The sequence below is a fragment of the Panicum virgatum genome, chromosome 4K, assembly GCF_016808335.1.
Source record: "Panicum virgatum strain AP13 chromosome 4K, P.virgatum_v5, whole genome shotgun sequence".
Lineage (NCBI taxonomy): Eukaryota > Viridiplantae > Streptophyta > Magnoliopsida > Poales > Poaceae > Panicum > Panicum virgatum.
The window spans coordinates 14271858-14283472 of NC_053139.1; the positions used below are offsets into that span (position 1 = coordinate 14271858).

The following is an 11615-nucleotide window of genomic DNA, read 5'->3' on the forward strand; positions in this document are numbered from 1 at the left end:
AATTGGGGGGGGGGACTCTTAACCAAATAAGAGGGGAAGGAGGGGGCTTGGGGCAAATTTGCCCCTTCTTCCTCCTCCCCCGCGCTGGAAAACAGAGGAGCAGGGAGGGTTCGCCGGCGGCGGCCCGACCGGCTGCTCTGTGCGCGGATGAGGCCTCGGGGTTGGGGGAAAATGAGGAGCGGGGCGAGAGAACCCGGTCCCCTGCCGCGGCTCGCCCTGCGGCGGCCTACAGTGGCCCGGCTACGGCGGCCAGCGGCATTAGGCGGCGGCGGTGCTCGGCCGGTGGCCCTGGGCCACGATAGTGGATGGGGGAAGGGGAGGGAGCATTAGGAGGCCATAGGGGTGCCATCCCCCACCTTGATTCGCGCCGTGGAGCAGTGGGGAGGGGCCTCCGCGGTGGTCAGCGGCGGCAAAGGCGAGCGGCGGCGCTGAAGGTGGCAGTGGGGCGCTGGGGCTCGGGAGAGGCCGTGCGGCGGTGGCGGTGGAGCTCAGGGAGGGCTCTGCGGGGTCTTTTATAGGCGGCCAAGGCGGTGGAGCGGGGGGGGGCAGGGCAGCGGCGGCGTCAACGGCGGCGCTGTGCTAGAGTCGCCGGCGTCGAGCGCGCACAGGGCGACGGCGTGCGCTGCGAGGCGACGCGACACCACGGCCGGGCGGCGACCGCTGCAGGCGGCTCTGTGCCGCGGTCGACGCTGCTGTGCAGCGTCAAAGCCGGTCGGCCGTGGCGTGGGCGCGCGCTCGGCTCGGGCAGGAGCGTGGCGTGGCGCGTTCGTGCGCGCTCGGGCAGGTAGGGTGAGCGGGCACGCGTGGCGAGCGGCGCTCGGAGCAGGGCGCAGGCGAGCGGGTCCGGGCGGCGGTGCGCGCGGCGCGGCGGGCGCGGGCTGGGCACGGCCGGGGCGCGGGCTGGTGCGCGCCGAGCCGCTGCAGGGCGGCGCGTGCGCTGGAAGTTTGGGGGAGGCGCGCGCGCGGGGCGCCGGTGGCAGGCCGAGCGGGGCAGGGGTGGCGTGCCCGGGGGGGGGGGCGGCCGGGTGAGCCGGGGGCAGGAGGAGAGGGCGCGGGCCAGGCGCTGGAGTGGCCGAGCGGGGAGCGGAGAGAGAGAGGGAGGGCCCAGGTCAACCGGAGCAGGGGGCCGGTCGGTGCTCTGCAGCGCGCGGGAAGGAGGGAGAAGAAGGGAGGAAGGAGAGGGAAAAGAAAAGAAGGAAAATGGGAAAGAGAAAAGAAAAAGGAGGGGAGAGAAAAGGGAAAAAGGAGAGAGGGAGAGATTTGCGGTGATCCCGCCGGTGGCGACAGCGACGCCGGTCGGGCACGCGCGGCTGTCGCGGCCGCGGCCGCTGCCCGGCGTGATGCACGGGTTGAGGGGAAAACAGGGTTCTGGATACGGGTGCCGGGTCTTTGGGGGTTCGGGAGATTTGGCGGAACAGGGAAGATTCCGGAAACTGGGGTTAGGGTTTGGGATCTCGAGCTCAACGACGAGGCAGAATTTTAGCGCATGATTTATTTGGGTAATTTTCGGGATGTTACAATTGCCTTGCTGAGTTGTTCCATAAACCAAATCTAATTCACTTTGGACTCAGAGTCAAACAGTCCAAAAGCCAGTGGGAACATCTAATTATGCCCATCAATACCTGTGCTGCTGGCAAATGGACACCACAAAGCACATTCAATGCAATTGCATCTATACTGATATATGGCCTGCATCCATTTCTAAAACCATCAATAGTTGTCTTGAACATGCAAAAAAAATTTCTGAAATGAATCTTATCATCTACAGTCTCTGTGTCTATCTCCAATACACTTTCAGGTGACCTGAACTCAACCTCTTCCTTGAACCTGTACAACCAGTCAAAGGAGTCATCCTAATTTTCAAATAATTTGTTGGCTGCCCTTTGTCTACCATAAAATACAGTCTGATATGGAATCTCTATTTTGTACCTGTGTTGAAGCTCTTCCTGCACAGCCTTGGGACCAATGTTAGGCTTCCTCTTCTGTAGGGGTATGACCCTCTCTGCCATCCAAGCCTGTGATGTCATTGTACAAGCAACTCTAGCTCTAGATTCACAATTGTGATTGCCTTCATTAATTTGAATCTGCATGAGAGTCAAAACACAATGTTGATCAGCAACAATTAAAAAAAATATTGCAAACAACTACAATATAAATGTGCATCACACAAGAAAAAACCCTGACACTCCCATCACGTTGTGTCCTAGCCCTAATAATCTAAGGGCAACCAAGAGAACCACAATTTCCCCTAAACCTCTGCTTGTCAGAATGAGCTGTGGTAAGCTCAAACTCATTTACAAATAGCATGTTGTTTCATTGCTAGCCTGAAATCTTGCATACTGGGGTAACAAGTCCCAACTGACATATCAGGATTATCCCTGTCCCAATCAAACAATGGCTCCTCCTCCACATTGTCATCAGCTTCTGTCATGTCACTTTGCATCTCAACTGTCATGGTTGGGATATGCACTGCTTGTCTGGCTGCTTCTTCTGCCCTCTCATCTGCAGCCTTAAAGCACATTGCTTCATACAAAATATCCTCATCTACAGCTGCATTATGATCACCTTCCTCATCTGGCATTATAAAAATATTGGCTCAATCTACATCCATTGGTATATCATCAGGCACAGAAGGCTGAGGAGGGGGTGGAAAACTACTTGTGTCACCACAGCCCTCTGCATTCTCAGGTGCACCACTATTTGCACCAATTCCACTGCCTCCAGCATTGGCATGAACCCCACTTACTTCAGCAGTGGTCACACCAGAAGCACTCCTGACAGAACCTGCAGTACCAGAGCCTTGCTCATTTTTACTAACCACATCCACCACAACAACAGCTACTCTCTCATCCGGCCTTTCTTTAATTAACTGCTCAAAGTGTTCATCCCTTTTGATTTTCCACTCAGAATCATTGTCATTGTCAACTGCCCAGACTGAAAGAGTTTGTGATGGCCCCCAGATGATCTTTGTGGCCATATCATCATGAAATTTTGAGAGAGTGTAGTCACTGTTCTATCAAACCAAATCTCATGCTCTTGGTCGTCTACTAGCCCATACTCCCCATCCGCGACAAACTTAGAAACCTTAACAACTAATCTAAACGCGTTGCCAGGATCAATCCTGATGGAATCAATGAACAAGAAAAGAAGAACACAGTTAGAAAAAATGGGGCTACGCATTGCCAGGATCAACTCCAATTCCGAATGCTATTCATTACTGAACTTACTAAATGGGGCAACCGCTACTATCCATTGCAACTCGCAACTAGGGGCGAATCACCAGCCTACGAATCATAGATGAAGAAAAACATAAATCAGATCACCGAATCCTAACCCCAACCCTAAACGAATGGGGACGAATCACAGCACAATGCAATGAGCGGAGAGTGAGAGCGGCGACGAGAGCAGCGAGGGACCAGAGACTTACCTTTACTCGGCGTAGTGCGACATGGCGGCGTGGTCTCGGCGGTGGCGGCGCAGCGGCAAGGCAGAGGCGGAGGAGGGCACGCGCGGAGCAGAGGAGAGGATGGGGGAGGGGAATGAGACTGGACTGGGCTGGAGTCGGACCCGCGGGCTGGACAAAGGGGTTGGGTCGGGGCGGATGAGCGAGATCTGACGTGGCGCCTAGCTGGACAGCCGCGTCCACAGGTGACAAAGTGGTAAAATTGTAAACATTTTCTCTTTCCTGTGCTGATTCTGTATTTGTAAAAATAAGAGTGCTATCTCAGAAGGTGGCGATTGTTATAATGGTATAAAGTTAAAATTCCTGAACTTTTCTGTGCGAGCAGTGGAGGAAGAACCGAAGGGAGCGCCGCCCGCCCGCCACTGATGCTGATGCGGCGGTGATGCCCACGGATGGAGTGGGCTGTTGGGCTTATGTGGGCTAGTCAGGATGTCAGGTTCTGCGGTTTCTGGACTCCTACTTTTTTTGAAATAATCTGGACTGCTACCTAGCCCAAACAAATTCATCTCATCAAATCTTGCCGACTGGAACGGGAGGTGATTGAAGTGCAATTAAGAGGTGTGATTTAAATATAAATTAGCCACATGAAAATTGCCCGTTGCTCGTTGCCTGTGTTGGAGTATATTATGATTGTAGTCTCTGTAAACATCACTAGACCATAACGTGTGCTTTGAGCGTCCATCAACAGTATAATAGTGATTTTTTCAAAAATAAAAAAATAATAAAACACATTATATTTGTCGTTGCAAATTAGAGCATTAACCAACTCAACAACAGAGGGAAAAAAAGACTCAACTTGATTCGGGGACTCTGTCCTCTCTACTCCATCCATTTCAAAATGTAGGTTGTTTTGGCTTTTCTAGATTTATAGTGTTTATTAAGCACCTAGATATAACATATATCTAGATACATAGCAAAATATATGAATCTAGTAATGTCAAAACGATCTACATTTTGAAACTAAGGGAGTACTTACTTTTCTGCTCTGATGTATGATTCAGTAGCGGAGCGGTCTTGTTGCTGCGTTTGGGGCTACGGCACTACGCTCGACCGAGGCCCGCCGTTCAGCAAGCCTAAGGAGCACAAGAAAACAGCATATACAATCAAATATTCATGATGTCAAATTATTTGTTCTCTTCATAAACTAGATTGTTCAGCGATGTTGATTCATTTGTCCATGATACTTTTTCTATTATTTAGTGTATACAATCAAATATTCACGATGTTTAATATTTTGTTCGCTATACATTATTATTTGTTCATTTTGCTTTTTTGTTCTAAAATTAACTATTCGTTCGTATTGTTAAAATATTTTTTTCCACTAGTTGAAACTAATTATTTAGTACTAAAAATATCTTTTCAAATATCGTGCAGATATTGACAAGTGTGGTCTCATTTTGAAGATTTTGTCATAAGAAACACAATGGTGCAATAGGAATTTAATTTAGATACTCCATTTAATATTTATTACTTTTTTAAATTCTTAATTTGCATGCATGTAATGTCGCATCCCTATCATTTTTGTATGCAAATAATTTTTTCTCCCCTGCAGCGTTGATTTGCGAAAGCAGTCTATCTCAGCAATGCAACGAGTCTAATTACAGCTCATAACGGCAGCACCAGCGGTTAACCACGTCCAAGAAGGAACCTCGCGTTAAGAAATCAAAAATCTATAAAATCTATATAGTTAGTCCCCACTAGAGATTTCTCTCAACATACAAGCTGTCCACCTCAGCAATACACTATCACGTGCAATTAAAACCAACTATACTATCATTTGTTATCCATGTCAAAATGTTATGCAATCCACCAGCATTAATTTATAATAGTTTATTCATTTAGATAAGTAATTACGTATGTAATAATTTTATATCTATATCTATAAAACTTACATAGAAATTCATATCTATATCTATAAAATCTATATAGAAGCTCCTCACTAAAGATCACTAGAGATTTCTCTCGACACAAGGCTGCCGTGGCAACTGGCGTGTGCGAAGAAAGGCATGGTTGCCGCCGCCGATCAGCAGCAGGTAGCTATAGGGCACAAGAAGGTGGACTACAAAACTATACCGAAGTGGCACGTCGACTCCTTGCTACGAGAGTATGGTTTACACGCCACCGACGATCTCAACAGCAAGTGGAAATTCGCCATTGGGCCATGGGCACATCTCTCTCTTCTCTCAAGCAACCACATCGCTACCTTGATTATTCTAGCCATTTAGATCAATTTCGTGCACATCTTCCGTCCATCAAGATTATTATTTTTTATCATATTTTAACGGAAAGCATCTTCAAATCCGGCAGCAACCTTGCTGCAAACAACTTTTGCAATATATCCATAAAACCGGCAAACTGAGGACTTTCGCGTTTAATTTTTGACTACTTTATACACCTATATAACAATGAAACTTGCATTGGTGTATACAAATAGTAGAGCACCATGGCAGCAGGCTTCAGACAGAGAACCGGTGCGGATGGATCGGTGACGTGCTGAGATGCGAGCTCGCCACGGACGCCGGGCTCTTTGGCAGCTCAACACCACTAGCAAATTCCTGCTGGAAGCGCTGGCCGGCGCCGCCTGCGCCAGCGGCGGCGTGGCTCCGGCTGTCGTCGTCGTTCTCGCTCTCGTTCTCCTCCAGCGACCGCCCCATGGTCTCCGGCGTGAGCACGTAGGTGACGGCGAGCCCGAGCAGGCAGATCCCGCCGAGGATGACGAGCGCGTACTTCATGCCGATGCCGGGCTCGTACCCCGCCATCACCTTCCCCTTGTCCGGGTCCTGCGACGCCCAGAGGAACCCGACGGCGCCGACGAGCGCGCCGAGCTTCCCCGCCGCGCCGGAGATCCCGTGGCACGTGGACCGGAGCCGCGCCGGGAAGAGCTCGGCTGGCACGATGAAGGTGGTGGTGTTGGGCCCGAGGTTGGCGGAGAAGAAGGTGAGCGCGTAGAGCACCATGTACCCAGCGGCGCCCGTGGCGGCGTGGCCGCCGCGCCGCCAGTAGCGGTCGTAGGGCCCCGCCGCGAGCGCGAGGAGGAAGACGGCCATGAGGAGGAACCCGGCCATCTGGAGCCGGCGCCGCCCGGCGCGGTCGATGAGCAGGACGGCGGCGAAGTAGCCCGGGATGGTGGAGGCCGCGGCGACGATGGCCTGGAACTTGGCCACGTTGAACGCCTCCTGGAACGCGTTCACGCGCCCCGCCGGCGGGAACCACGGCTGGTAGATCTGCGACTGGAACAGCGTGCTGCTGTAGTAGGGGATGTCCAGGAGGAACCACGCCGACGCGCACGCCAAGAGGTCGCGCCCGTGCCGCCGGAGGAAACGCCGTGAGAAGAGGCCGTAGGACGCCGCCGCCGCCGGCGGCGCAGGGGCGGCGCGGCGGAACGCGGCGGCCTCCTCCTCGGTGACCGCGCCCAGGTTGAGGTCGGTGAGGACGCGGCCGATGTCGTTGGTCGCCTTCACCACGTCGTGCTCCACCAGCGCCGTATACCTGCACGGCCGGGACAAGTCCAGCCACGGCAGTTTGTCACTTTTGGGTACGCCATATATAGAAAGTAATAAAGCAAAAGTGATACACCTAAATCAAGGTTCTAAGTAAGGGATTTAGCGGTTGAACTCTGAAAACAGCTAATAGCGGACTAAATGAGGCTATAGCGGACTATAGCGACAAAATTACACATGAGTTCAGATGGTGGTACCATGCATAAATAGCTATAGCGGGAGATTTAAAACTTTGATCTAAATCATGTTTGATACAAATGTCATTTAAGATATCAATATAGTTTACAAGGTGGAATTTTGACCAGCAATTTGACACTAATCTATTGAGAGATCCGGAGTAGTAATCTGCACATCATCCATGATATGAATAAAACTTGTTAGATTATGATCAAGCTGTGCGCTTCATTAATTTGATTGGTTCTAGAATCTTGTGGGTCTGAGGAAAGCTGATGATAGTATATGCAACTCTACCTAGAAAAAAAAACTACTATAACCAATCCTGTGATCATGATTTGATGCCACAGCCAGGAGAGTTAGTTCATACATAAGCGCTTAGCTTAAACAAAATGCTATTGGATTCAAAAAGAAAGAAAGAAAGAAACCAGCAGCTGACAACGACTGAGTCATGGTTCCTGCGTAGGTGCAGTGGCACACGGTACTTTGTTGGGTGATCTGCAGCAATGGTTTATTCTCGGGATAGATCCCAGGTATCGCCCCGTATATTCTTCGACTCCACATTTGTTTAAACAATATGTTGTTATAATTATCTGCTAATACTACGGTGATCGGTATTTGGTACTTTAAGGTCCTAGTTTGATTATAATAATTTAGAAAAGTTGAATCACTTTATGTATATATACTCTCACAATTCTCTTTTGATAGTCTTGTTTCATCTTGGTACATTGATCAAGAAGAAGTACCTCGCTTATCATCTCATTAATTATAACTTATCGTTTTCGATGTTATTGTGTACATGCACCAATCCTTTTTTCTAGAGAAATTACTCTACACAAGAATTGAAGGGTCATCCATAATGTTCCTAGGATGTCAACTCAGATAGTACTATTAAAAAATTGAGGGAGTACTCCTTATTTCCTTTCGACATCCAAACCTATTTGAATGGCAAGAAAAGTCCAGCTTGCGCCCTCGAATTGTCTCCAAGTTTCAAACATCAACTACAAAACCGAATAAAAGGACCATCTAACTATTGAAACTGGACAAATTTGGCCCTTGAGGTGGTTTTATATTTTTAAAAAAATTAAAAAAAATTAATTAGATTCAAAAAATTAAAAATTAGTTTATATTGAATCATAAACTATTAATGATATATTTGAACCTTGTTTTCTAAAATATTACAGGGATAACTACAAGCAAACAAATACTAGGAATATGAAAAAATTGGATCCAAATAACTAAGAAGTAGAGTGCCAATATAGAGGTTATATTGTTTTAAGAATAATTTTGTATTTTTATAATTTAAATAAATTATCTATATTTTTTAGTTTATATTTGAATATTTTAAAATTTTCCAAATAAAAAAAACTACTTTCGAAAGCACCCTAAGGGCTAAACTTGGCCGGTTTTGACATTTGGGTGGTCTCCGTATCAGATTTTATAGTTGAAGATTGAAAATCGGATGTTTATAATAGTTCGAGAGTGTAAATGGCACCCTGAATCCTTAAATTGCCAGGAACATCCAACCCCTGCCGTTCACGATCTCCTCCGACTTTGCTCCAAGTCAAGGGGAGCACTGGCCGCGTTTGGTAAAACGTCGCATCAATATTTCACAAAAAGACGAACTTCTGCATGGAGTACTAAATGTAGTCTATTTGCAAAACTTTTTTAGGGACGGATGTAATTTTTTGAGATGAATCTAATTACGGTAATTAATTGATGATTTGCTACAGTGATGTTACAGTAATCATCCTCTAATCACGCGGTCAAAGGTCTCATTAGATTCGTCTCGCGATTTAAGGGGGTTGTGAAGGTGGTTTTGTAATTAGACTTTATTTAATACTCTAAATTAGTAGTCAAAGGTGAAAAAAAATTCCATGAAATCCTAATCAAACACGGCCACTAATAGAGCCCTTAGCTATAGCTGTCCTATAAAGGCTAAATCAAATCACAATGCACCTTTTCATTTAATCTAATCAGTGCTAATCACAGTGCGTAACGTACGTACCTGGCGGTCTCGGGCATGGCCATCCTCCAGTAGAAGGTGACCGCGGCGGGGAGGGCCCCGACCATGAGTATGACGCGCCAGGCGATGTCGGCGGCCTCGGGCGTGTCGAGCGGGGCGCGGCGGCCCGTGCAGCGGTCGAAGGCGGCGGCGACGGCCATGGTGGCCGCGGAGCTGGCGAGGATCCCGAACCCCTGCATGGAGAAGACGGCGGCGATGAAGGCGCCCCTGGTGCGGCGGTTGGCGAACTCGGACATGATGGTGGCGGAGAGCGGGTAGTCCCCGCCGATGGCGACGCCGAGGAGGAAGCGGAAGAGGCAGAGGCTGGCGAGCGCGCAGCCGCGGGTGCGGCACACGGAGAAGCCGCTGCCGACGGAGGCGCAGACCATGAGGAGGAGGGACGCGCCGTAGACGCGGCGGCGGCCCGCGCGGTCGCCCAGCGCGCCGAAGGCCAGGTTCCCGGCCACGGCGCCCAGCAGCGCGACGCCGACGGTGGCGGACACCACGGCGGGCGGGGTGACCCCGGGGGCGCCGCCGCCCGAGGGGTCGTGGTAGTAGACGCGGCCGATGAGCTTCATGACGGGCGCGATGCAGAAGAGGTCGTACGAGTCGGTGAAGAGGCCCATGCCGGCGATGATGATGGCCTTGAAGTGGTAGTACTGCGTCCGCGCCTGGTCCAGCGCCGTCAGCACCCGGATCGCCGGCATGCCGCCCGCCGGCCGCTGCCGATCGGGTCCGGGCCGGAGCTAGCTAGGCGGCCGGCTTGATTAGGATCGGCCCGAGGAGAGGACTGAGCTAGCTAGAAATGCATGCTTGCTTGCTCTCCATGGATGTGGATGGATGATGAATGCTTGGTTTGCTTTATCGAGCCAATGGTGGTGTCGGCCGTACTGGTCACGGCGGCGTGCGGTTGGCGGGGGGTTAAACAAAAGCGGCCGTGCGCGTTGACATCGCGCGGCGACCGGCGGAGCTCATGAGATGCCGGGGAAGATGCCGCTCTGACTCTGACTCGCTCTGAGGTGGTGAGATTAGATTATGCCGAGGTGGATGGAAGGCGATGGCTGTACGGCCAGGGGCGCCGAGGGGATCCGCTAAAGTTGTCGCGCCAGGCGCTGCAAAATACGAGCACATCTCTTGCATACCGGCGTGGCTGCGCGTGGCAGGGGAGGGGCCGGCCGGCGGCCAGTGGGAGCGCAGCCAGAGTCTTCAGGGAAGGAGGCTGACTGACTGGTTCTTGCATACCTGGCGTGGTGGGCCCACAGACCTGGTGCTGTGGATGCCAGCTGGTCTCCGGCCCTGGGGTCTAGTGGCGTCACTAGCTCCGTTCCGGGCTGGGATCTGTCTGTCATCCGTGCCGTGTAGCTCCGGGCAGTGCTAGTAGTATTTGTAAAATGGCAAGCTAAGCATGTATCGATGATTTCTTCGGGAAAAAAAAGCATGTATGGATGGTTAAAAAAATTGACCGGTGAGGAAAAGTCCGTCCCCACAGCATTGTATTAAAAAGAAGCTCAATCGTCTCCTGATTGAGAAAATCATCACATCTGTTCTACCACGAAAATATACGCTCCTGCAAAGTATTTGCAGGCCAGGGGCCATGAACCCCTGACCGGTTGGTAGCACAACGGCAGCCCAATCACCGCGCTAAACGTTCACCATGTATCAATGATAAGCGTTGACCGGTGACCGACTGTAGAGGAAATTTGCGCATACTTGGACTGGTAAGTCCCGACCACAGTACCTCGGGCAGTACAAGAGCAACTGAGACTCAGTGGATATTGAGGCCATTCTCAATGCAAATTTCATATGAGTTTCATTCTCACTAAATGACATGCCACACAGACAAAAGTGATGGCATGACATACAATTTAAGAAGAAAGAGAAGAATAGAGTTTTATGGTGACAAAACTTGCTTTACACAGTTACCAAGAGCCATGAAACCGGAATGAAACTTCATTGAAAAGATTTTAGTTTCATCTACACACATTCATCAACTTCTATTGGTCACATACCAAATTTTATCATTAATACAAATCAACAATTAAATGCGAAAACTTATCTATGAAACTGTACAATTAAATTAGATTGTGCATTGAGGGAGGTAGTTTCATTCCAGTGTTAAGCTAACATGGCACTTTTGGAAACTGCGCGATGACACCGTGCATCGAGATTGGCCTAAGGCGTTGTATGCCTGGGGAGGATTAATTCAAACAATTCAACATCACAGTCAACGTTCCCATGGTCGATCTAGGCCTTGTTTAGTTCTCTTCAAAATTTCAAAACTTTACAAGATTTCCCATCACATCGAATCTTTTAACACATGCATGAAGCATCAAATATAGCTAAATAAAATAACTAATTACACAGTTTGTCTATAATTTACGAGATGAATCATTTGAGCCTAGTTAATCCATGGTGGGACAATAATTACCAAATACAAACAAAAGTGCTATAGGGTTTTATATCCAAAACTTTA

General features: G+C 49.6%; 1 protein-coding gene across 1 annotated transcript; it reads right to left on the minus strand.

Moving 5' to 3' along the window:
• Positions 1-5711: 5711 nt before the first annotated feature.
• LOC120703254 (probable inorganic phosphate transporter 1-10) lies at positions 5712-10129 on the minus strand. Its single transcript, XM_039987286.1, has 2 exons — positions 9146-10129; positions 5712-6952 (listed from the first exon to the last, which is right to left on the minus strand). The coding sequence occupies exons 1-2, from the start codon at positions 9847-9849 to the stop codon at positions 5920-5922; spliced, it is 1737 nt and encodes a 578-aa protein (XP_039843220.1). The 5' UTR covers positions 9850-10129; the 3' UTR covers positions 5712-5919.
• Between the last annotated feature and the right edge of the window lie 1486 nt (positions 10130-11615).

Excerpts from the sequence above, each read along its gene's own strand:
- LOC120703254 (XM_039987286.1), bottom strand. The coding sequence starts at position 9,849 with ATGCCGGCGATCCGGGTGCTGACGGCGCTGGACCAGGCGCGGACGCAG. Across the intron at positions 6,953-9,145 it reads GCCATGCCCGAGACCGCCAG|GTATACGGCGCTGGTGGAGC; the intron begins GTACGTACGTTA and ends CCGGCCGTGCAG.